Genomic DNA, 27,735 nt, shown 5'->3' with positions numbered 1-27,735 from the left:
TGCCATTCCAGTTTGGACCCAGCCATATGCAAATCAGTCTTGACCCTGTTCCCCGTGGGAACAGTCCAGCCCGAACTGCTAGGCCAGGTCTTCCCTGGACTGGAATCAAGCATCCTGGGACCGGTTTCGGGGTTTCACCCCTCATCAGCCAGGCTAGCTTGAATCCAGTGGCATGGGAAGCACGGGACCCAAGTCTGGGCATACCCTTCCCACTTAGGGCGACAAAGCAAAATAGCCCGTCATTTTGTCTTCACTGTGTGCCTCGCTTGTGATAGGGAGACAAGCAGTGGGCAGTCGGGTGTACTAGGGGGCACTGGAGGTGCGCTCCCCCTGGCGATGGAGAATGCTCCCTTCCTTCCTGCATTCCTGACATTCTTTGAGTGCGGTTGGACCCAAAAGAGAGCGTAAGAGGGTGCTGACAACATGGGACGCTCCCTTCCCTTGCAGTCCTTGGCACGCGGCCCACAGACTGAGTCTTCCCCTTCTGAAGCACAATGAAGGGAAGGCATTCCTGCGGCACATGCAAAGGATGCCTTTCTTCAAGGCTGGGGTCTGTTTCAAGGCTAGGTGTTTCCTCCATTCTCGATGATCACCAGACTCATGGAGCTAGTCTGACATCGGAATGTGCAGGTGATCCCGGTGATGCCACTTCGGAAGTCCAAAGTATGGTATCCAATTCTTCTGGAACCTTCCATGGATTTTCCAATCCCACTTCCCCCTACTCCATAACTGTTGACCGACCTTCATGGCAACCTGCACTAACTGGCTCAGGGTGGAACTCTCCTGTTGATGGTTTAGAAGACTACAGGGGACGTTAGGAAGTCCCAGGCCTTTCAAATGAAGTTTCCTCTCTTATCAGATGAGCTTGGGCCAACTCTACAATCAAGAGATACGGTTTGACCTGGTGCAGATGATCACGCTGGTGTCTGCGATGGGACCTCGATCCCGTGGGATCAGATATAGTACATGTTGGTAATTTTTTGTCGGAGTTGGCAAGCAAGGAACTGGCATATCGCACAATTAATGCTTGTCTATGGACTATATTAGTGGAGCATGTACCACTTCATGACATTCCAGTGGGTGAACATCCTCTGGTCTGTCGTCTTCTGAGGGTTATTTGTTTGTCATTCCTGTCTAAATCGAAGTACTGTTGCCTATGGGATGTAAATGTAGTGCTTTGAATGCTCCAATCATGGCAAGAGAACCAGTACCTGTCCCAACAGGAATTAATTGGTAAGCTGGCAATGTTGTTATGCCTTATTTCTTGTTAAAAAAAAAAGTGTGATGTGCGTGCCCTGGACATTACAGTGCATATGTTTACCCCGGACGGGGTATTTGTCATCATTTCTCAACGCACTAAGTCCAATACCAGGGTGGTTCAATACTTTGCTTTTCAGGGTCACCCCAAACTGTACGTGGTTTGCTGCTTGGCAGTGTATGAAACTATGACTGATGAGTATCGGCCTCCAGGGACTTTCCAACTATTTATTTCTTGCAATAAACATTTTCCTCAGCTACCGTCACCCGGTGGGTTAAATAGGTTCTTCAAGTATCTGGTGTGGATACACCCGCTTTCAAGGCTCACTCCACAAGGGGAGCTTTGGATTCCAAGGTGCCCTGGGGGCTGTCTGGAAGACATCCTCAGAGCAGCAGATTGGAACTTAGACTCTACATTTAAAACCTTTTACTTAAAGCTGATTACAGCAGTGGCTTCACTGGTGGTTTAAATCAGCATAATATAAGCCTCTGGTCCTGACACAGACATAGGGCCTGATTACAACTTTGGAGGAAGGTGTTAATCCGTCCCAAATGTGACGGATATACCACCAGCCGTATTCCGAGTCCAATATATCCTATGGAACTCGTAATATTGCTGGTGGTATATCCGTCACATTTGGGACGGATTAACACCTCCTCCAAAGTTGTAATCAGGCCCATAGACACCTCCGTGTCCCTGATAGAATCAAACCTTTGCTTCACAATAGCAAGGAAATGCTATATTACAAATCTGTTCTATCAAGAGCACTTGAAAGGCTGCAGCTGCAGAACACTTCAGTGGGAAAGCACCCTTTTGGCATGGTTAGCCCCCACTTTTTGCCTGGTATCTGATATTATTTTGACTGAAAGTACACTTAGTTCCTGCTAACCAGGACCCCAGTGCCAGATCTCTTGCCCAAAACTGCATAGTTGTTTCCCTAATTGGCAAAACCTTTAGCACCCTCTGTAAGTCCCTAATAAATGGTACCCCTGGTACCTAGGGCCTGGGTACTAAAGAGGGCCCCTAAGGGCTGCAGCACAAATTGTGCTACCCTAAGGGACCCCTCACCAAGCACATGACAGGCTGCCATTGGAGGCTGTGTGTCTTGGTGCAGGCAAAAGAGAAACCACGACATGGAACACACTCTGTGTTCCATGTTCCCTAACACTGCATACAATATATGTAAGTCACCCCTCTAGCAGGCCTTACAGGCCTAAGGCAGGGTGCATTATATTACATATGAGGGCATATCGGCACACGTAGATATGCCCCTACTATGTCTTTGACACTTCTCAGACATAGTAAGTGACCACGGAAGCAATTTTAAATACATCTGCTGGACACTGGTCATTGCGAGTTCCCCAGCTACATGATGGCTTCACTGAAGACAGGGATGTTTGGTATCGACATCTCGTATTGGTGAACCCACACTGATGTCAGTGTTGGATTTAGCAATACATGTACCCAGAGGGCACCTTAGAGGTGCCCCCTGAAAACCTACCAGCTACTAGTGTGTTCACTGACTGGTCCTGGCCAGTTCAGCCACCTTAACCACATTTCTGACCCCCTAAGGTGAGAGCCAGCAGTCTCGGAGGCCAGAGACAAAAGCCTGCACTGGGTGGGGGTGTTGACACCCCCTCCAGGAAGGATGAACATTCCTGAGCGGGAACCTTCAAAGGCCTAGTTGCCTTTGTAATGCAACCCAGGTCTCTCCAGATGGCAGAAATGACCAAGCCCCCTGTTCTGACCCTACTTCTTGGCGGCAAGACAGAAATATAGGAATTGCAGGTAACTTACCATTATTACCCTTGTTTTGTGCCATGTTTGCAATGCATACAAAGCTGTTGAATGTATAATAATCAACCTGGTAGTTGACTAGGACAGTGTGTTCCCTTAGTAATATAGATTATTGCAATTATAATATTGAAGACATGTACGCTATCTTATATATATTCTTGAAAAGACTGCAAGCACATGAAAAGTAGCAAGGGACCATGTGGTCATGGACACTGGAAGGTTGAGCAGCTTACCTGATGGATCTCCTGCCAGCCGTTCTCATCCAGCGTGCCAATGTGAGCTCTGTTGTAAAGGAGGAGCTCACAGCAGCGTGGGTCTCCTCCAACGATTGCTGTGTGGTACAGAGGAGTCAGCCCACGACGATCTTTGTGATTGGGAGAACCCCCCAGGTCCAAAAGTGCCTGAAAATACACAAGCAATTGCAGTGATATTAGGGCAAGTCACTACTTATGTACAAGTAACACATGTATGTTTATGTTACAGCAAAAAATTAACCCCAATTATCATGGATGTGTGCACTTGTCTGAAATAAGAGGAGCGATGGATAAACCTTATATGAAGCAGAAATGTTTATGTAGTCAATAAATTTGGGATCAGAGAAAAGCGTGGCAAAGATTACTACACTCTGCGATCTGCATAGTGACATGTTTATTCCTCTGCTTAATTACCTTGAAATACAAAGTTCTTTCAGAACTGGAAACGGGATACGAAATATAAAGGCAAATAAAGCTTAAGAAATGGGTTGACGTAAAACATATATAAAGGGGTAAGGCTAATAAGAAAGTGGAGTACTGATAGACAGAAAACGGGAAGGGTTTAAGTAAAAGTTAAAGAAAAGGGCAAAAGTAATAAAAGGGAACAATGATGGCAGGCCAGCAGTCACAGGAAGTGTCTCCTACAAATAGATGGAAAATAAGAAATAACAATCATTAGCAAAACCAACAGGTCTCGGCTCCAAAAGACCTGACCTAGCTATTGGCTTTGTCAATGTTTTTTTATTGGCCTAATAAAAACGTATGCATCATGACACATGCACACGCATATCCGGCAATTCTTCAATGAGTTTCTATTAATGAAAACCTATTCAAAGATGACTGCAGATATGTACACATACATTGTGACATATGCCCACATGGGAGTAGTGAGCGTGAATGCATCTTCTGAATGTATGCTTTTACATGACAGCTAGCCTTGTTATACCGGTAAGTTAAAAGCAAAAATAAAAAGCGCATATCATTCAAAGCATGTGACCCAGTAGCACTTTGCAACTTGTGCCCTCTTAAAAAACATACAAAAAATGTAGATCTGGGTGGGTGAGCGGAGGGGTGAGTAAAAATAGGGCGCAGGTGTGGCACAAAAACAAGTATGGGAGAAAGGAAATACATGAACCCCCATAGAGGGCTAAAATGCAATAAGAAAACGTCAGCTTTAGAAGAATACAAGTCATCCAATCGGTACACTGGAAGCCTGAAATGATCATGGGAGGAACAAACATAAGGGAAGAATACCATCAAATCAAAAGCAGACACCTAAGATAGGTAATGAACTGCAAGCAAGGGGCTGACCCAGAGCACACTCTAAGTTTATGTTACATGTTGCAAACAATAGGTCTTGCCAATAGAAAGCTGAATCTGTCTGTAGCAGACACCTACAAATGGACACCAATAAATACAAAGGATTTTCCAAATAGTCTGAAACTTCTGAAAACGAATTTAAAAAAGGACCCCGTGATTATTCATCCATAACTCATCTTGAAGTGATAGTAACACACAGAATCACCGGCACACAAATTATAGGTATGAGGTCAGAGAAAGGTATTGCACATACACTAACATGGAGAAACAGGAACACATCCAAGAAATGCTAGATCAGAGTAAAGTAGGGCACAGATTCCAAAAGTTCAAGTTCTTCAGGGATCCTAATAGGTTTGAGATCAGATACAAATATTGCACTGACTCAAATAGTGAGGAACTTGCACATATTCAATAGGTGTGATACTAAAGGCAAACAGGTCAGCGGTTCCAACATTAGTTGCACAAATTCAACAGGTGCAAGATCAGAATAAATATGGCAACTGTCTGCACAGATCCAATTGATGTGAAAAGATTGGAGAGAACAGACTTCACCTAAATATTCAGGATGTGCATACATCCAATGCGATCAAAGAAAAGCGGGGCATGGACCCCAAGAGTGAGGTATCTACACACAGCCAACAGCCCTCATATCACTGAAAAGCAGCGTACACACTCCAGTGTTCTGGGATCTGCTCACAGCCAATATGTCTCATAGCTCTGAAAGGCTGGGCACACCCAATACTGAGCAATTTAAAACTTACAAAAGGTAGGGGATCACAGGAAACAAATGCACATACCCCAATATTAAAGAATATGCATACATCAGACTTTTTATTTCTGTGGGAGGCTAAACGTGGATATTGTTCTCTTGTAGGAGATACAAATTCAAGGGAAAGTAGTCCCAAAGATTAAAAAGAATGTGGTCAGTGAGGGATTGTTCTCCAATGCTGAAGCCATACACAGTAGAATAATAATAGCAGAAAAAAGACAACCCAAGAACCATGAAATGGGAAGGGGAAGGGAGAAGAATTGAAGATTCTGAACATTTATGGCCTTACACCTGACTACCCTGATTTGTGGAGGATTTTGGAGGACAAAATGGTAAGTATTCTCTGAATATTAGTGAAGTAGCAGGGTAATTGTAATCTTGTCTTACATGCCATTCTTAACAAGCACAAAAGCAAGATGATACCTCTCAGAGTCCACAGATCACCAATGACAATGCGCTAACATACATACAAGCCTCCTGAAGAATAAATCATCCCATAAGGCATGAATTCACTCTATTTCCTTCCCCAACCAGTGCTAGTCAGGTACTGATGAAGTACTGCTAGACAGCAATTGTTTGCTGAGAGTAAACTGCTTGATAATTGAACATATATGTGTATCTGATTTCACATTTATTAGAATGACTATTGATCAGCAAACATCACTGTCAAACGAAGTCTCGGAAACTTTAAGAAACCCAAGGAACATTATACAAATTGAAAAACTGATGAAATGCTACATGGATGAAAATAAGGAGAGTATACTTCACTTGTCACTCATCTGATTCTATGGTTCATGTTAGCCCTGGAAAAAGGAGAGCTGCATAATCCCATATTAGATATAGAATGCTAAAACAACTGATGGGTTACCATTTGGTAATGCATCTGACCCTGACAAATTCACTAATTACTCTACAGAATGTTTAAATCTGCTCTGATTAAGTTCCTTTGAAAGTTTTGGTAACACAAGGGGAAAACAGTTTGTGCGCTGATTGTTGCTCAGCTCAGAATTTAATTCACTGTGCAAACTTTTATCCTTGGAAACTCTGGGGCATATTTATGAGAGCCTTGCGTCATGTTTGCATCAGGCAAAGTAATACATGCATGACGAAAAGCTCTGAGGCACATTTATGAAGCCACATAAAGCCACTTTGCACAGCTTTATGTGGCCTCATAAAGCTTGAGCAAGACAACGCTGCGCAAATCACTGCATCACCTTACTCTGCACAAGGGAGGCGTTCAATGGACATTGTGGTGGGTGTTCCAACACAACTCCCAATGTTTTTGACACATTCCCTGATTTACAAGGATGCATAAACCTAGAAATGCATCAAAATCTTATACCTCCCAAGGGCAGGCGTAACGAGGAGAAATATCTTTATTTCTCCTAGTTTTTTCCCCTTTCTATGTGTTCTTCATTCTGCAGCACACACTGAAAGTGGAAAACACATCCATGGATTGTTTCTGTGCAGGAAGGTGCCCCTTCCTGCACTTAAACAATCCTGCTGACAATACAGGAACCCTTGCACCATGATGCAAGGGTGCCTGTTTTGACGCTAGGCTGCCGAAACGGCACCAGCACAGGGGAAAAGGACAGGAATGGAACGTACTGGAAAAGTATGGTGCATTCCTGCGCTTTCACTTTGACGTACAGCAGTGCAGCAAGGTAACTTCCTGCGCTGCCCTGCACCAAATCCCATAAATGAGGGCTTCTGAATGTAACCCCCTGCTCTTAATCAGGTCCTAAATGTATTATGTAATAAGACTAGGATAGAGAACTCTGAGCTTTGCCTCTCATTAAAAAATACGATGGAATACATTCAATCCAAGCAAACAGGGGTGACTATGCTGAGTGTTCGCTCATACCAGCACACAAAGGAATTAGGGGTAACAGTAATCCAAACAATGTGCAAGTCTAAAGAGCAAGAAATGAGTCCCTAAAGTGGTGCTCACATGGTAATAGCACCCTGCCACCTAAGGAGCAAAGTTTATTCTGTGAAACAGTCAAGCCGGCTTAAGAAGACGGTACCGAAGCACACACTACAACGCGTTTCAGTGACCTCCTTGATAGGTAAGTACAGGTCAGTCACAGGATATGGTTTTTCAATTTCATCTATTTATTCATCCAAATATTCTGTGCACATCATAAAAAGCTTTCTCCTAGAAGCAGCCGACACATGTTTCGTCCACAGGACTTTCTCAAAGCTAAAAATGTAAAAAATCCAAATGCAAATATAGTAAACAAGGCACATCTGATTACGTTCAGAAGTCCTTCAAATCACGGAACAGGGTATGCCAAGAGTAAGGAGTAAGGCACATATATAGCAAAAGGTAGACTCAAAACATTCACTGAGGCAACCCCAACCCCTATGAATACGTCACTTGATATTACCAAATACCTGCGTTAGTTCTAATGCCAATATGACCATCTGGAGACAATGATAAGCCCAGCTAGTGCAGTAGCTAAGACGCCAAGTGGTGCTATGTACATGCCTTACTAGCACTTGCACAGCAATGTTCATTATGACTCCGTTCAATACCTTCTCTTAAACAACTCACAACAGTCACAACGGGGATATTTTAAGGTACCTAGAATTAAAGTCAATAACAAAGCTAGGTAATACAACACTAATTCCTTAATAGAGTAATCAAAACAGATAAACGCAAAGGGGAAATTATAAATCAGTCAACATGGAGTAAAACAGTGATGAATATAGCTAGAGACTAAATCCACGGCCCAAAATGCAATTTAAATATTGTCTTTGCAACATAGATATTTATGCTTTTATTAAATTTACAAGCTTTACTTCGAAACTCAACCGGATTCCGGATACACCTTATTTTACAGATGTCCTCTGTAGGCTTCATGATGTACTCGATATAAATATCTGATAATTAAAGCTACTTGACAAAAGTGAGACCAGAGCACTGGGCACAGTGTTATCTCAATTTTACGAAGTCTTTTTCTTAGATATTTTATTTAGCTGAATATAGATGGGAAGCACTTTTAATTCTGGAGTGTTTTGGTTTTTACAGTGTTGGGCATGAGCGCTTTTAAAATTTTCTAGTGTCAGTAAGAGCTGAAATACTTTATGATGTCTTTATGGAAAGTCGGGTGACGACAAGTGAGGAGGGCGAAAGCAGGCCAGCTGTCTTCTGATCTTCTGCAGATCTTGATAGTGTTCAGCGATGGATGCCTAGAAGTGCCATATTTATGCCTAGAACTGGGAAGGGGACTCCTGGAAATGCCGTAACCGATACGGTAAGAGACCTAGGGGCCAACCCTAGCCACCTTGGGCATTTACAAGATGGGGAAAGCCTGGCCACACCCAACTTGGGTTCTAAAGGCTGAGGTTGTGAGTGGGGAGGGCTCTATGGTAATCCTAGTGTCCTTCCACATCTAACAATAAAATTCAGTTTGGAACAGTTAATGTACTCACAACAAACCCAGAAACAGATGTCTGGTAGGACAAAGGTTGGCTCCTCCAACAACCAGACAGTGGATACAAAAGAAATGTTTTGGCATCCTGTTCATGTGTACCCTAAGTGTCATATGGGAATCTAGCAGACCAGTCAAGCAGGATTTGATACACAAGCAGGATTAAACACTGTAGAGTCAAAAAGGATGACCACAGGCCCCCATCTTTACATTCTGTGTGCAGATCAGTGGAGTCACCTCTTTTTGTTCAGGTTGGTCCTTCTGTTTGCTCCTGTGAGGCAGTTCACTTTTTCACACCTGTTGAAGGATAATAACTGAACAGGAGAAGCTGGAAAGCCAATGCAAATTAGCCTCAGGAACTTCAGGAAGGGAACAGGTAACTTTTTAAAAGTTACTTTCCCTTAATGTATAATACAGTTCTGACTTCCGGCTATAATGGCTATTAAGAATAGTTGTTTCGTTATTCTTCTAGCTGGTCTCAAGCCAGAGAAACAGTATTAGTATTTTAACCAGTACTATGGCTTTCAACAGGACAGCTAGGCTGCCACAGTGAAAATAGCTGTTGGATGCTAGTCACTGTAAGGACATGTTAACGTTAAATTTCTACATGTTACCATGCATCTTACCTTATTGTCTTTAAGGCCTACAAAGAAGTGACTTTTTAATATTTAAAAGGGAGATTTTCATGTTTCAAAATAAGTTTTTTGACAGGTCAGAGTGCATCTTTTGCCCTGTTGCATTAAGGCTACAGTAGTAGGCATGATGCCATGTTTACACTTTCAATATTGTGGATGGCGCAATAGATGATGCAGTCACCAGAGGCATCTAACTTTCAGGCGTTGGGTACACTTTATACCATATATATTAGAGAATTCTAGGCATTTTAAATATGCCAATTAAGAGTAGGACAATTCAACCATGTTTAAAAAGGGGTTACTGGTTAAAAGGGGTAAAGTGCACAGAGTTCTAACAACAGTATCAAAAATAGGGTCCGGCAAAGGCAAAAAATCACGATACTGCATCACTAGGGTCTAGTTTGTGTAGTCCTTCTTATTGGGGTGCGGGAAAAGAAAGCAGGATGGCAGACAGTAGTGAAATATGTGTTTTTGACCACTGACTTTGTGTTGCACCACTCTGCACCTGGATTAGTTGTTCAGTGTTCACCAATTGCATATTACATTTTGTATTCTGTTTAGCTGCTTATTAACTTTATCATAGCGTTAGATGTTAAATCCGTCTGTGTTTCTCCACATTGTAAACTGTGCTTGTTTTCGTATTTTTTCTCACTGAAGAGCTAGGACATATTATCACCGAACAGTTAGTCAGTCAGCACGATAAGAAAGTACCAGATTGATAGTGCAAGTAGGGAACAGTTTGGCCTTGAGAGAGACAATTTGGGAGACTGGCCAGTTCCAACCTGTTTCTTTCAACTTTGACCTACATTAGCCAGCATGTTTGAATATTTCCTTTGTATGGGAGGGGTTTTTCCAGAAAGCCCTTCGGTTCTTTAAGGTATAAAAAGGTAGTCAGTAGCGGTGGAATTTCCAAGACCTTGGTCAGGATTAGATGTTGAATGCCGGAAATATCTGTTCCGTGAGGGTGGAAATCTCTTTCTCGCAGTTGAATAGGGTCATCTTCTTGCTGTCATGAGAAAGATGAAGAGCTTGGCAGGCCCTATGGTGATGAATTTTTACATTATTCTTTGCTTTGCATAATCATAACTACATTTATTTGCTGCATACATTGCAGTTGAGAATCATTTTGGTATATTTTCCTTTCATGCTGTGACTATTTTTAAACATGTGCTTTCGACCTACTAAATCTCCTTTTTTAGGAACCTCATGGTGAAATAATAATAAATGTCTTCTTTGAACTGAGAAGTGCATTCCAGAGATTTTTGTCAGCTCGGTCATTAGTAAAAGCAAAACATTTTGGCATAGGTCAGACAGTCTTAAAAGAGGGGTTGGATGTTGGAAGTGCATGATTTAAAAGTGTAAATATGTTTCTGTTCAGAGAATTAAAGGAAGCACTGCAAACCATGTTTGAAAATGCATGTGGATTTAAAATGCCTTATGATGTCATGCCAAATGTATTTTCTTGTTTATCAGGACTTTTTAAGTTTTGGGATGGGAGCTTGGATTAAACAAAAGTGTTAAATGTTTTTACATGTTTAGAAAAGGTGCTTTTTGAAGAGAATTATATCCCTTTTGTTCTTGACAGGAGGGTTTGGATACTTTTGTCTGCTTACAGAAAAATGCATAAGAGATGTAAACAGAATATGAAACTAAGAAATTAAAGGAGCAAGTTAGTCAGAACAAGTTATTGCAAGATAAAATTTAAATCTACCAAGCTGTTACAGGAGAATCTGACTTTTCACATTCCTGTAATGAGGAAGTTAAAAAAGGTGGGGGCCAGTGTGAGCTGCATGAGCAGAGCGTAGTTCATGCGCAGAATAGGCCACAGTTTTTGGTAGGAGACAAGACACAGGTACTGTCGCAAAATGTGCAGTTTCTGGGAATTTAGTGGAATCCAGAACATAGAGCGATGTTGTTGCAGGTAAAACAAAAGGTTCTGGAGTTTGCTACTATTCGCACTAAGCAAGAGACACAGAGTTTCATAGGATTGTTTGATGTTTGGAAACAGTATAGCCCTCATCCACTTGAGTAAAATCTTAACGCTTTGGTACAAAGTAACTAGGAAAAAACATGAGTTTGAATGGAGTGAAGAGCAGCTGTGTGCCTTTAATTTGGCAAATGAAATAGTTCAACAGACTTTAGACTTGTGTACAGTGCATGAGGGAAACAATGAGTTACATGTAACTGTTCAGGGGCAATATGCAATTTGGAAAGTCCTGATGAGGCCTTAAATCAGCAGGCCGAAACGCGTCGACCTTTTTGTTTTTTGCAAGTGTATTGGGTTGGTTAAATAATGGACTTTTTTTGAAAAATTTAAGACGCATTGTATCATGCTTGTTGGAAAGAAATATACAACATGTTGATGATGATAAAAAAAGCCTAATACCTTAGCACATAAAAGTGGATCACATGTGGAGTGATAACAAGTGACCACCATTCAAATATATAGGGCATTATTTTAAGATGTTTTTATAGTGGTAATTCTTTGATGTGACCTATTATGTATGTCTTGTCAAGTGTCATCTGGTGTATTGTTACTGTGATAATGGTTATAGGTGTTATGTTACCATAAGTCCTTTTTCGCTATTTGAATAATTTAGTTGAAATAAATGTGAGAAAGAAATAAATTCAGAAGTAACAGAATATAGGACTGTTCTTATAATTTAAGATGAAATTTGTCTCTACCTGCCACTCTTTTCTGTATTCATATTTTCTGTATTGATATTGCATAATCATTACAACATATATTTGCTGTGTACATTGCAGATGAGAATCATTTTGGTATATTTTCCTTTCATTCCTGTGACTATTTATAAAGGTGTGCTTTCGACCCACTAATCTCCTTTTTTAGGAACCTCGTGGTGAAATAATAATAAATGTCTTCTTTGAACTGAGAAGTGCATTCCAGAGATTTTTGTCAGCTCGGACATTAGTGAAAGCAAAACACAGACTGATAGACTGGATCATGCAGGAGTTATAGACACCTTTCAGCAAGAACAAAGGTCAGGTGTGCAGCATCATTTTCTTAGTATAGAATACAGTGAACAGTGACTAGACCCAAAGGATCTGTAGTTCACCGTCCCCGTGCGCTGAAGTTATTGCCACCAGGATCACACGCTTTAAAATAGGCTAAGCAGACAACTGTGCAATGACTCAAATGAAAGACGATGAGGAAAGTAAACGCCAAATTCAAATGCCACTGAGGAGCCATAAATGACAAGTGTGAAAATAAATAAGGTAAAACTTTCATAATACGCATAATCAAAGGCTACCTAAACCGTGAGGGTTCATCCAGTGCACATATGAGGCGAGTGAAGTAGACACATTTGGGAACTGCCAAACCGTGCTGAGAAAGGCATATGCAAAACGCAGCACATCAGAGAGACAAGATTCACATCTTCTGACACACTAAAAAATAAATTTGGCCACTTATAATGCGTTTCCAGGCAGACAAAGTGACAAATAGTATCAGTTGGAGACATGGAGACAGCAGGTCTCCAAGTGACACTGCTTAATCGCAATGCTTGCAGCTCCCACGCCAGAAGATTGGGGTGAAGGACTTGAAAGTCCTTTCTGTAAAGACAGGTCCACACTGTATGGAAGAGGGAGCTGAAGGCTCAGTCTGAACAGATCGATATAGAAATTCTCTGCCACATCTGGAGCAATCAGCATTAATTGTGCGTGGGTCTCATGCAGCTTCTTTGAGACTTTCAACAGAAATGGAATTGGCGGGAATGTGTGAAGCATACCAGTTAAATCAGAAGGCATCTCACAGGGAACTATTTGCGGGGGAGTGTATGGCACAAAACCTGAGACAATTACTGTTCTGGGTCGTGGCGAAGAGATCCACATATGGGCATTACCATATGGAGGTGATCCTGTCCATCATCTCAGGATGAAGTTTCCACTAGTGGTTCTCTAGAGTGAAGCAACTCGGCACATTCGTTCTCACACAAAGGGAGCCTGCAAGGTGGGTCGCCCTTGGGAAGCTGCTACTCTCCAGAGCTCATAGTGAGAGTTGGAAGGTCTCCAAACAAAGGGCTGAGGAATGCATACTGCCCTGCCTCTCTATTTAGCAGACTGTGGTTCTACTGTCTGAAAAATCTAGGTAGTGCTCCCTCTGATGGAAGGGAGGAAGGCCTTCAGGGTCAAAGCTTTTCTGTGAAGTTGCTGTTTTGACCTGGACCAAAGGCCCTGTGATGTCATGATGCCAAGGCGAGTGCCCAAGCCCAACAATGAGGCATTTGTAATCATTGGTGGGCTTCCACTGCAGGTACTGAATGGACAAACCATTGTGGAGGGCCCCATCCACCAATGCTTGTAAAGGAGAAGAGAATGGAAAATATGTGCTGAGCAGAAAGGTTCCATTAATACTGGAGAGACGAGCGCTTTAAGCACAACTGAATAGCCCTCATATGTCATCTGGCATCTAGGGCTAAAAATGCGGAAGGACCTCAAGCCTAACGGGCTGAGGAGTTGCACTACCAATATCTAAACCTGATTCAAAAACATCAGAATTATATCCGAAATATCTCCAATCCATTGACGAGAAGGTAACCCTTACACAAAGATCATGAATGCAGATGCACAAATGAAGGCTAACCTCAGTGTGTAGGTGGCATGGTACTACTGGACATTGATGGTAAAACCCAAGTTGTGCAGCAAGCTCATGCAGCACTGAAGGTGCTCAGAAAGCAAAGCAGGAGAACTCTCTTCATAAGCCAGTGGTCCAAATATGAAAATACATGGTCTCTTGACCTCCTGAATGAACTCGCAATCATTGCCAGGCCTTTGGTGAACATTCACAGAGCAGTCCGCCGGAACAAATGACACAGCAGCAAACTTAAAGTAACGGGACCCCATGGTGAATCTGAGTTAACGCCTGGAAGCAGGAAGGATCTGCAGATAAAAGTAAGCATTCCAGAGCTCAAGGCACACCAACACTTCCTCATGTTGGAGGCCAACAGAACCTGGCTCAGAAGCAGCATTTTCAGCGTTCCGCAATGTAGGTTCAATGTGGGACTTCGGCCTCCTTTTTTGAGAATGAAAATGCAAATAGAGTCAAATCAATTTAAACAGCCCCAGAGTTAAACAGTATCTCCCCCAGGAGAGTGGGCCTGGTAGGTAAGATGGGAAATGTAGTGGATAGCCCTGTGGACAAGCTAGAGCACCCAGCAATCTGTGGTTATCATCTCCCAGCTGGTGATGAAGTAGGAAGTGGCGTCCAATCCTCAGTTCAATCTTCTTGTAGACTTCCAAACTATTGTCTACCAGTTCAACTTAACAGATGAGGTTTGCACTACCACCACTGGACTCTCCAGTGAGGGGCTTGAGAGCAGACATTTTGGATAAGATGGTGCGGGGCTATGACATCGTGCAATTTGTCTGTGAACTGCCAGGACTAAAAAGGGTGTCTCCAAGGCAGTCAGAACCGGCTACAGGAATGCATCAATAAAGGTAAGTTAGGGGACTGAAAATCAAACACAAGGTTCCACTATTTGACAGATTTTCTTGGCATCAACAAGGTGTTTTGCTAGAGGGGCATGATCACAACATAAATTTACTAACACAAAAAGGTGGATATTTTGAAGGAATGAATCCATCCAAAGGGAGGGGAGACCTTCTATGCAGATAGGGAAGATTTGGATACATTCTCCCGGAATTTGAAACTTCAAAACAATAAACAATAAAGTAAACCCACACAGCTGAAGTAATGCAGTGGTGTGTTTTGAACTACAGGGGAGGAGGAAAAGGGGTCCCTATTTATATACAACCCTCACTCACTCTGGTAGTGACATGTTGACCTTGGCTGCTAAAAGCCAGGATGGGCTCAACTGTATTCCAGGTAGCTCTTTGTATATATATTCATTTCTTGTGACCGGGGATTCATATTATAGTTATTAAAAATGTCTGGCAGATTCTGTTGGCCTCAACAAGGTGTTCTGCTAGAGGAACATGATCACAAAAAATTCACTGACACAAAAAGGTGGATTTTCTTTGAAGGAAGGAAACCACCTGGAAGGGGAGGGGAGACCTTCTAAGCAAATATGGAAGATTTGGATACCTTCTCCAGAATGTGAAACTTCAAGACAATAAAGTACATGTCTGACAATGCACAAGTAAACCCACTGAGCTGAGGTAACGTAGTGGGGTGTCTTAAACTACTGGGGAGCAAAAGAGTTTCCTTTATATATTCAACCCTCACTCACTCTAGTAGTTACATGCTTCATCATCAGGTTCATTGTGGCTGCTAAAAGCCAGGATGGGCTCAATCGTATTCCAGGGAGCTCTTTGTATATATATATTCATTTCTGGTGACCGAGGATTGATATTATTCTTATTACCTGTAATTATAGATCTCTTCCATTGGAATTTATATATATATATATATATATATATATATATATATATATATATATATACTTGTACGTAATACATACCATACTTTTTCTTTTGAAATCGTGACAAATAATACAACTCATGGTTTTCCAGAAAAAGCTGGCTATAGGAACCAAACAACAAACCTTTATTTAAAAGCAAAAAGAAAAGGGAATATGAGGCATTGCTAACCAAAGAGTAAACATAAAATGGGTACTATGCCTTTCAGAACCTCACAGTACCCCTGTATGCCATCATGCTCACAGGTGATAGTTAGGTCAGGTCATTTTTACTGAAAAGTAAAAGAGTCTGTATACAGACAATTGTTGAGAGCTGTAATGGCTTCCGTCTGGGGAGGTAGGGCGGTTGTTTATGTCCCTGATGAGGATTCCCCTGGACAAGAACTAGAATTACAAGTAAGCAAGTTATCCTTCTCTTTCAGGGGATTCCCATCAATAATGATATGCAATGAATAGAATATCAAGCCCATCCCACACCAGGTGGACTGAAACGCAGAAAACTGCTCCAACCTTTAACCAAAAAAGATTCCTCAATCAAGCCTGTCCTACTTGAGTGTCTGCCTTAGCATCTGAATCCAGGCAGTAATGCCTAGTAAAGGTATGGGCAGATTTCCTGGTAGAGGCTTTACAGATCTCAGAAACTGGCATGGGGTGTGCAGGGCCCCCCAGTACTTGTTCTCCACCAGCGTTTTCATGCCAGGGTCCCTGCCATGAAAAGGCTGGTGGAGCACAAGGCTGTAATCAGCCAGACGGCATTGAGTTCATCGCCGCCCTGGCTGACTACAACCAAGGCAGTCAGCCCTTTTGGATCGTGATCCTGGTGAGGATGGCGGTCTTTAGGCGGGTCTGCCTGCCTAACTTGGAAGGTGGCGGTCGGACCGCCACAGCCGCAGCGGTTCGATTGCCACCGTGAGCCACCAGCCTCGTAATGAGGCCGTTAGACTTGTCTAAATAGTATTTCAATACCCTTTTAAAATCCAGTGAATGTAGAGACCTTTCAGCTGGATTCAAAGGGGTAGGGAAGAATGTGGGTAGTGAGATAGTCTGATTAATATGGAACTCTGAAACTACCTTTGGTAAAAAACTGGGATTAGTCCTCATGACCACCCTGTTGGATTGGAAAACACTGTATGGGCTTTCTGAACACAGAGCTTGAATTTCACTTACTCTACAGACAGAAGTGATAGCCACCAAAGATCCATTTTCCAGGTCAGATGTTGTAAAGAGGCTTTATGGATTAGCTCAAGTGGAGGGCCCATCAATTTGGAAAGGACAATGTTGAGAGGCAATAATTGGAGGCGCGCAGCATGAAAAATTGGTATGCTGGAGGTACAAACAACTATGCGCAGTTCTGCCCGAATCAATCGTAGGTCTCCGACGAACTGCGCGTCCCCCTCTGTTGGTAACCACTCTGTATCTAGTTCTGACTGCCTCCAATTATTGCCTTAAGATGGCTGGGATTCATTCTTACCGGTGAATTAGCTAAATGTTGCTATTTGTATTGGACCATAAGGTTTCCTCCCAGACTAATTTGGACCAATATTTGGAGGTTTTCTTTGGAGAGTTACCCCTTTGTACATACTAATTTCCTGCCACTCCCGGCACTATAATGTTTGGGTTATTTATTCCGGGACATCCACCCCATTTCTTCATATTAACATTCTACTTAGCCATTTAACAGTACTACAGTCTTTATGTGCAATTTTGTCCTGATGATGACTTTAAGTTACTGGGGTTTGAAACACTGTTGACAACTGAAGCAGCAAATTGTGGCCTTTGATTTATTACATGATATTTCAAAAAATATTTGATATTGTCAAAATACATGTTCAAAAATCTTATAATTTCAGTTAACATGTTGTATTTTTTTTATTTGTTCTTGTTTGTGCTTCACATGCGCAGTTTATGGGCACCTAGTCATGAGCACAGAGTGTTAACTTTTTCTATTTACTGCACTCTTTTTAGAGAAATGTGGATGCTGTCTTATGTTTCCAATGATCTTTAAATACAATTGTACTATCTCACTGAAAGCTTCCCATTTGTAAGTTTGGTTTTCCTTATTCATTATGTTGTTTAAATCATGTTTCAAATTGATACCTGACATTTTTGTTGATACAATTACTTTGAGTAGAGCAGATGCAGTAGGCACCTTCATGAAGGATGGTGATGTTCTGCACATTTTCTTACCCAGTTCATACATCTGTTTGTTTTCCTTGTCCAGTAGTACCTACCCTCTTCTCCAAGGCACGCAGTATCACAATCTCCTCATCTTGTTCCTCAGATATGCTGCAGCCTCACAAACACCCATTCTCCTTCACAGACCTCTTGTACCATGATCATTCCCACAATATGCTCCCAAGTCCACAGTCCTATATGTTGATACCTTCTTTACTACCATACTTACATTACGAGGGCTGATCCTCCACTCCCTCCTAAATCCAACCATGAAAATGTTCACTATCCGTCTACAGACACACCGTACCATGAGAAATGCCCAACTTGTGCTCTGAGACCTACTGTGTCAAACCTACCACCCTCTCCCAGCTTCATCCTCCACTCCCAGTTCTGCTATACCATGAGTGCACTGTAGTTCCGGCAGCACACAGCCTTGTGGAGTGCTGTCATGCCATCTCGGGAGCGGAAGTCGATGTGGGCACCTCCCAGGCAAAGAATCCGAATGACCTCGATGGTACCATCCTGCTGAGAGGCCAGTGTCAGAGGAGTCTCTGAGGGGAAAAAGAAAAGGCAATAGGTCTTGTGAAGCGGAGTTTGCTATACATTGACTGCCCACACACAGTACTCAGTCTCAAAGTGACAGCAAAAATGTTATTGCTTACAGGTTGTCAGCATATACATAATACGCAGCAGAAGCCTCAAAATATGGCCACAAACAGCCATGTCATTGAGCGTTTGTACCCAGTACTCATTCAGCTCTGACCCCAAAACTCTAGTGCTGTTTCACAGAAAGTTCATGCAAGATACTTAGACTCAAACAGTATAAAGTAAAAGTGAATCATTCTCTATTTTTGCACACTGACAACTGCCTCAGTTTCATGGTTTCAGTTTCAGAGTCCAAGCACTGGGCTCTCAGCCTAATTCAGCACAAAGTGCTCAGTCTCACAATCTCTACAAAGTGTCCATACACTACTTAGTCTCACAGTGTGCACACAGTGCTGTTTCATACTGACTATGTGCAGCACTCAGCCTCACATCATCAACTCACACCATTCAATTAAACAATTCAGTACTCATTCTGTTAGACTACAAAGAGCTTGGTCTCACTGTATCTGTATAGAGCACTAAATCTTACAGCATCAACACATAGCGTTCAATCTGGCAGTGGGCACAGTGCTCAGCCTATCGGACCACACACATCACCAGGCCTTGTGTAAATATAGAACTCAGGATTATTGTGATACAGCATACATTAGTAAGGTTCTGAGGTAAACTTTAGTGGACAGGGTGCTCCGTGGCAAATGAGAAGGAGTACCCTGTCTGCCAAACCCTCGGTCCACCTGCCTCATTTGTAGTTGGACCATAAGTATTCCGTAGTGAGAGCCCCTGTTGGCTCTGTACTTTCTCTGATAGCCTAACAAAGTATAACCTTCCCATGCAGGACTTACAAGGTCCACCCTATTGAGAGTGGATGAAATAAAGTCTTCTTTTTCCTGTCGGTCACCACCAAGAAAAACCTGGTGGTGAGGGACAGAAAAAACCCACAATAATGATCCTGGGAGAAGTCTTACAGGGTAAGAAGGCCCTTAGTTTTTGGTTCTTCAAAACACAAACTCCCATTTTGCACTTCTGACTTTGTTTTTAAAAGATATAACACTTTTGAAAAGTTTGATAGCTGGCCGTCATGGCTGATGGTACTGTCCATCAAACTTTTCCTACACTGACAGGAAGTGCCATCATGGTGATTCATGTCAATGTAGATAGTTTTCCACAGGGCCCGCAGACAACTTTAAATCTGGACGCAGAGGTCCCTCGGGATGGCATAGGTAGAGTTCTCTGCCATCCCGATGGAGTAAACTCTGACTGCAAACTATAAGTAACGCTCTAAGTATCTTGGATCAACATGCAGCATTCAGTCAGACAATGAACACACATCAGTACTTATTCTAACTGTCCACGTGTATCACCAAGCCTAAACAAAGCTTAGGCTCACTGTATATGCATGTAGCATTGGTTCTCTTGCATTAACATACACATACAATCTGGCAATTGACACATATTAAGTACTCCATCAGTGTCCATGCACAGCAATAAGGGGCTGACTATGAGTTTGGCGGACGGAAACATCCATCTGCGAAACTTCCAATGGGAAGGTCGCTGCAGTGCTGGCAACCTCCCCTCTGGCCCCATTACGGCTTCCCTACAAGGCTAACTGCGGAAGCCTCAGCCCACTGGGAAAGGTGCGGCAGCATTGTTGCCAGCTCATGATAGAGCCAGTGGCAATGCTGCCACAGGCAGGGGGCACCAGCACCCTTGAAATGTGCAGTGTCCGCACAGCAGACAGTGAGCATTTCGAGGGTGCTGGGCATAAATGAGAAGTCTCCTCCACTGCGAACAGGTCCTACCAGGGCTGACCAAACCTGCGGACAATCTCTTGAAAAAGGAGCAGGCCAGACAAAGTTACCAAAGAAGGGAATGTCCTGCCCAATGAGTTGTCAGGCCCATTCTTACCCTTGGAAGATTCACTGCTGTCAGAGAGTGAAGGTTGTCTTAATCCACAGACAAATCTCCCAGGAGAAGAGAAATGTGGAAGGCTGTATGCCCCATGCAGGTTGATATATGCTCGGACTATTATGTAGTCCATCTGAATACAGATTGAGCAGTTCTGCAGGAAGAGGAAGACCACAGGAGAGCTTTCAGTATGGCAGACAACTCTCTCCATTTGGAAGACTGACATCTCTCTGGACTCAACCATTTGCACTTGGCTGTCTAGTTCTCCCAAATAGCTCCCGGCCCTATACTGCTGGCATCTGTTGTGAAGATAGTGACTCAAGAAGGAGCTAAAGAATTACCCCTGCAAAAAGTTCCCATAATTAGCCACTGATGAAGATCTTGTTTCATTGTTGGAGTCACAGGAATCCAGGTTTCATCTTTCTGAGATGTCAGGTCCCAATGTTGAAGAAGATGGTGAAACAATGGATGGAGATGAAGACAACCCCAAAGAAGAAAATAAGTTACTTACCTGTAATTGTGGTTCTCTATTACTGGTAAATACAAACACCGTCCCCTTCTACTCCACCACTAGTAGACATCGGTGGGTTCCATAGTGTTGTGGAAGGAGCTGGCAAGAGATTTCAGCTTCCCATTGTCACAAAACAATCTGAATGCTTACTTTATGACTTTAAAGAGCAGTCTAAGAAGTCAGTTCGTGCTATCCCGATAGTGGATTTTATTTGGGAAGAGGGCCTTAAGGTAATAAAAACTCCAACCTCAATATCAGCGGTACTTCCCAGATTGGACAAGAAGTACAAAGCACCTGAGAACCTCCAAGCTTGTCTGGTTGGCCAACCTAAACCTGACTCTGTGATAACACAGGCAGCCCACCGCCGGTTGAGAAATACATCTTCTCCACCTCCGGATAAGGAAGGGAGATGCCTCAATACTATCGGGAAAACAAAAAACAAAAATGGCAGCTACAACTGAGCGGCAAACTCCTTGGCGATCCTAGGGACATCTCACAATACATTGATCTCCGTCCCGAAGATGCAAAATCTGAAGCCTAAAAGATTCTACAGGAGGGAGAAAATATTTCTGCAGAGATCATAGACTGTGCCATAGATGTGTCATGTACAGGCTTTCGTCAGCTAGCTGGAGCTGTAGTACTAGGATGCCAGGAATGGCTAAAAGCTACCTCCTTGTGCCCAGAAGTTCAAATAAAGATGGTAGACATGCCATACAATGGTGAATTGCTGTTTGGTAAGCATGCGCATGAAGCACTACAGTCTATAAAGATGGACACCAAGATAGACAAATCTTTGGGCACCCTCCAGGATAGAAGGCAGCCCTTTCGAGGAGCCAGGGATTGAGGAGTATTCTCCAATAGAGGTGGCTACTATCAGTACTAATAGTACCAGCTGTATCAGGGCCAATACAGTCAAAACACTTCTCAACAACACCATCAGCCCTATAGGCAACCACCATCAGCGGCCTACAGACACCCCACCAGAGGAAAGTCTTCCTATAGCAGCAGAGACGCTTCCAAGAAACAGTGACCCCCATCAAGTGCCGGCCACCACCCACATCTCAACTACTCAAATAGGGGGCATAATTTCCAATTACCTCCATCGGTGGTCTCAGATCATATCAGACCAGTGGGTCCTCGATATTATCACTATGGGGCATACCCTGGAGTTTCACCAAACCCCTCAAAATATACCACTGTGAGGATCACCATGTACCGATTTGAAAGAGCTCTATTGCAGATTACCATAATGATGCGCAAGAGAACCATAGAAATCATATCAAACTCTTAGAGGGGAACCGGCCTCTACTCTCACTTCTTCCTTATTCGGAAAAAGACAGGAGACTGGTGCCCCATCTTGGATCTTCGTCAACTCAACAAGCTCCTGAAAAAACAATCATTCCGTATGGTCACCCTTCAGGAAGTGTTACACCTGCTGATTCAAGGGGATCCTCTGACGGTCTTGGATCTCCAAGACGCCTATTTTCACATCGCAATACACCCCAGCCACAGGAAATTATTATGTTTCAGGGTAGCCAGCACTCACTACCAATTCAGGATGTTACCATTTGGTCTGTGGCCAGCACCTCGAGTATTCACCTAGGTTTTAACTCCAGTAGCGGCATATCTCAGACAAAGAGGAGTTCAAGTATTTTCGTACTTGGACAATTGGCTCATAAAGACTAATACAGCACAACAAGCAGCCAAGGACACAGAATCATATCTACGTCTCTTCCGTATATCAGGCCTGTCAGTCAAGTACCAAAAGACACATCTAACTCCTACAACCAGCATCACCTTTCTGGGAGCGATGCTGGATACAGAGCAAGCAAAAGCCTGCGCCTCCAAGTACAGACAGGTAAAGATTCACAACCTAGCAGTGCGCCTCGCCAACAGAAGGTCCACTTTCTGTCCGGACCTACAAGTCTTTACTGGGGATGCTTTCCTCTTGCATTCCCCTTATACCATACTACCATCTCCACATGAGATCACTTCAAGAGGAGCTGGACAGTCAGTGGCCATGAAATGGTGTTCGCAGACATTCAACCTCTCTGAGGGTCTCTCCTTGCTGACACACATTCTGCAATATAGCATGACTACAGACTTGTCCCTCGAGGGCTGCGGCGCTCATCTCTAAGACCTGACAGTGAGAGGAAAATGGACCACCCAGGGAGCCACCCTCCATATCAACTTGCTGCAATTAAAGGTATCCTTCCTGGCTCTCAAATCCTTTCTAACCCAGATCACAGTCTCACCAGTTCTCATCCAAACTGACAACAACGAAGTATGCACTATCTCAACAAGCAAGGCAGAACACATTCACCGGCGCCATCTCGTCAAGCGCAAGAGATATGGAACTGGGTCCTTCGAAACAGCATAACTCCCAGGGCGGAACATGTACCAGGAGAGTCCAACACCCTTGCAGACTCACTAAGCAGGACCACTACGGTCTGCCACGAGTGGGAGCTCGACCAGACAACTCTCAATCATCTTTTCCATTGCTGGGGCACACTGAGCTTTGACCTCTATGCAACGAGAGAGAACAACAAATGCCAGTACTACGCAAGTTGGCAACTGCAGAAAAGAGTGTGGGGAATACATTTTTGATCAGATGGTCAGGAATTTATGCTTAGGCTTTCCCCCCGATTCCACTGATCCCAAGAGTTCTAAAGAAGAAGAAGAGAGAGCCTTGTCGAGTACTGCTCATAGCTCCCAAGTGGCCACGCAGTTGGTTTACAGAGCTTCTGCTCCTCTCGAAACAGCCTCACACAATACTGAACCTGCTGACTATGAACCAAGGCCAGATCCATCATCCCAACCCGCCTTCTCGTCAGTTGTCGGCCTGGCTCCCGCGTTCCATGAGTTCACTGACCTAAATATTCCTTCTGATTGTTGAGAGGTACGCACTAATGCTAGAGCCCAGACTACTAATAAGACATACAAACTTAAATGGAAGTAATTTTGTATCTGGTGCAGGGATTCCAAGGTCCACCCTTTCTTATCTTCACCAGAACAGATACTTCCAAATCTGGTCTTTCTCACTCATCCATCAAAGTACATCTGGAAGCCATTTCTAGATTTCATTGTACCAGTAACTCTCCATCATTTTGGTCCTCAAGAATAATAAAACAGTTCCATAGGTGACTATTCAGGTTGTTTCCTCCTGTGAAAATTCCTCCTACTCCTTGGCATCTCAATGCTGTACTATTGCAAATGATGAAACACCCATTTGAGCCAATTCACAAGGCGGAGTTGAAATACATTTCCTGGAAGATCGTGCTCCTCCTAGTGCTTATTTCAGCAAAGCAGGTCAGCGACAACCAGGCGTTTACAATCAAACAACCTTTCCCCAGTAGAGTGGAGTATTCATGGTGTGGTAACATACTGCCATTACAGACAACACATTTTCAATTGAAATGACCATTACATTTGCCCAGACCTAGAGCTTCACTTATAAAACGATACAGTGCACAGACAAAACTATACAGTGCACAGTGATTCATGTTGATCATATTAAAGTATCTGTTTCTGTATTTCTGAAGTGTGCTGTTTCCAACACACTTCAGAAATAACAAAACATGTACTTCATTTGTGCTTTCATAATTGTGATATATTCTGAAATACTTACACATTTCATTTAAAGGTTGTTGTGTGTTAGGAAAAAAATCTTTCATACCCCCTCCACCTTGTATCCAGCAAGATTGTCATATAAATCCTCTCACTTTGAAGTCAGAGAACAAATGTAAACAAACGCCCTTAGAAGACAGCACCTGACATTTGATCTCGGTCTTTGAATGCACACCAAATGTGACAAGAAAAGACCAAGATTTAAAAGCCTGTTAACAAGAAGCAAGTTTGTGGAAGGATACAGAAAACACAGTTTAGGCAATGGGAAGGATGAACTGAACCCGGAGAACCTAAAGCAAATAAAGTCAGCAAACGGAAAGCCAGAAAGTGTGAGTTACAAACCACAATGCCAATTATAATCATCGAGTAGAATGCACTCCAAGTCAACTTTCTGAAAGTTCCCAAGATTTCTTTAGCAAGCCAGAGAGCTGTGCGGTCTGGTAGGCTGCAAACTAATGAAAATTAATACAATTGAGTAGATAATGAAAAAAGTGCTGTAGAATGCACCGTTTTTTGCCTTTTTTGCCCAAATTTTCTTACATGGGGGTGGACCCGCCAATACCCACTGTAGTGGTCAGGCTTGCTCGCTATGCGCCCTAAGGGGCTGGTCTGACAAAATCTGCCAGGGCTGCTTTGGGTTCCCAGTCCGACCCTGGTTGGTCTGGGTAGTAGATTTCTGTTATGCAAGAGAACTGCTCACCTAGTAATGCCTCAGACAGGAAGACGAACTAGGAGATAATGTAAGTGACAGTGTATTGCTGTGTTGAATTCTATACATAGCTGAGCCACCTCTCTCCTTCCCGCTACCCCTGGGTCCCTCGCCTCCATAAAAGGTGTGGGCAGAGTGAATGATTATTACACAGCACGTGTTCGGTTTATAGTACTCCCCTCCCACATGCATTCGTCTCCGCACACTCAGTCTTGTCTCCATGTGTACTGCTCTGTCTCTTTGACTCAATGCCTTCCGACTTGAAACTGTGCACATTCTCGAGCTCAATCTTGAGCTATCTCTGCAAGCTGCTCTTTTAACTGGGATCCAGACTGTTTCTCTTCAAGTCTGCTAACACCACTAAATGCAAGCCAAATGTCACAGAGAACCAGTCTCGGAATGCACCAGAACACCCCAGCTCTATGTATCATTTCCTGGGCACTCACCTCCAGTTTCTGAATCATGATAGTTTGGGTCCAGTCCCTTGTCCAGCAGTCGAGCTATTTTGTCAGCAGATCCATGTTGCACGTACTCAAGGAACTTCTTTAAACCAGCCTACAGCAGTAGTAAGAGCAGTCAGAATAAATCATTGAAATAGACAAGACCCATCAAAAAGAGAATGTAACAGACAAGAAGCAGAGCCAGTCAGTGGAATTGTGGCTGAAACAAGCTGGAATCCTCCCCACAAACACTGCAACAGGCTCTACACACATGAAAGCAAAATCTACTCACCTGTCCAATTAAGCGCTCTACTTGTATTTCTAAACGTTCTCTATTACTAATGTTGGGTATCAGCAGCGCCTAGTGGCTATGATTGGAATTCCGCAGATACTGCATTCAATGAGGACAGGGACTGTAAAACCTCATTCCAACATGCCACTGGCACAGCCCATCCTTTTTTTGTTGTTTTTCCAGTTTCTACATATCTCCTACCAGATAGCATAAAATGTAGTTTGCGAAAAGACCTCCTGTTAGCTTACAGACTGCCCACTGATTATTTTAATTGTCTTTAGCAGTTTTGGGGTCTCGCCTGCTAAATAACAGAAGCTTATGTTTGGCTGGTTTTATTGCCACTTATTTTCTTACTTTGTTAGCTTATGTTTGCTTTCCTTCCTCTTCTTGTGTTTGTTCCTCCCCTGGGGCATGGCTTCATTACTTGTGCCCTTCAACTTCTTACTTTTCTGGCACTACTTTTTTCTTTGTGTTGGAGCACTCCATTAGAGCTCCTGTGTTTTCCAGCTGTCTCCCTTATGTACTTCTATTCCCTCCTCCACTCCACTCCTTATTGCTCTCTTGCACCTGTGTGATTCTCGACCACCCTTCTTGGTGTTGCACTCTCCCTTGTGTGCTTCTTCCTGTGCACTGCTTTTTCACCCATGTGCTTCTCCCCATCTCGCCCATGTGCTTCTCTCTAACCACAATACTTTACTCTCTTGCCCATCATATGCTTCTCCAGTGCCCTCTGTGTTGCTTCACTCCACCCTCCATGTTACTTCCACACCTCAGCGTGCTCCCTGTCGCATCTGCCCCAGCACTGGCACCATCCATGTTGCTTCCTCACACCCGCTTAAAAAATGCTTTTGCAGTCTTTTTTTACTTACTGATCCAACTTGGATACATAAAAGGGATAAAAGTACCCACATCATGCGTGCGCACACCTCCATAATGCAAAATAATATAGCCGCATCATAATACGTCCCAAAAGCAAGAACTATTGGCTTTTCTAGTCCTTGTTATAGTGATAGAACGAACGTGGTCCAAGGCTATTAGAGTAGTTTGCAATAGAACGAGGCTACTAACAGTCTATAAGTGAGGGAAGGTCAGTAGGATATTTATATGATCTCTTCACAAACAAGGAACAGCAGGGCACCAGTGCAAGAAAGGAGAAAGTTTAGGCCAGAAAAGAGTATTGTATAATGTATGTGTGTATTTATTTGTATTTATTTATGTATATGGTACTGGAATAGCGGGAAACTTAGTAGAAAGGTAGCAAGTCAAAGTGATATTTGAAGACAGCATCTTCAGATTAGGACAAAGTGAACTCATTTTCGGCTTTCAAGCCCTGAAAGCCTACACTCACTGTTCAAGGTTTTCATTTGTGTCAAACTAGTTGAGTAACCACTCAAATGACGGACTAGTCACCTTAAACCAGGACTGGGCACCTATCTATGACATTTCAATCACCTCACCTTCCTGCATTGTCCAAAAGACTCTGTAAGCATCAACAGTACAACACTGGCATGGTTTTGTTATGTACTCAGAGATCGGCTATCAGTATAGTGACCCTCCTCCTTTCAAAGTCTCTGTGGCCTTGGTCTCTTCTTCACCAGCAGT

At 43.1% G+C, this 27,735-nt stretch overlaps 1 protein-coding gene across 1 annotated transcript in view; it reads right to left on the bottom strand.

Moving 5' to 3' along the window:
• Positions 1 to 27,735, bottom strand: part of SHANK1 (SH3 and multiple ankyrin repeat domains 1) — a 1,404,784-nt gene that overhangs the window by 984,635 nt on the left and 392,414 nt on the right. The window contains exons 5-7 of the mRNA XM_069200994.1: positions 25,848 to 25,956; positions 18,443 to 18,594; positions 3,289 to 3,456 (exon numbers count right to left, since the gene is read on the bottom strand). Of these exons, the coding sequence (XP_069057095.1) occupies positions 3,289 to 3,456; positions 18,443 to 18,594; positions 25,848 to 25,956 (429 nt within the window). The remainder of the gene's footprint in view (positions 1 to 3,288; positions 3,457 to 18,442; positions 18,595 to 25,847; positions 25,957 to 27,735) is intronic.

Source organism: Pleurodeles waltl, chromosome 7, assembly GCF_031143425.1.
Source record: "Pleurodeles waltl isolate 20211129_DDA chromosome 7, aPleWal1.hap1.20221129, whole genome shotgun sequence".
Lineage (NCBI taxonomy): Eukaryota > Metazoa > Chordata > Amphibia > Caudata > Salamandridae > Pleurodeles > Pleurodeles waltl.
This window is presented reverse-complemented; position numbering and strand designations above follow the sequence as displayed.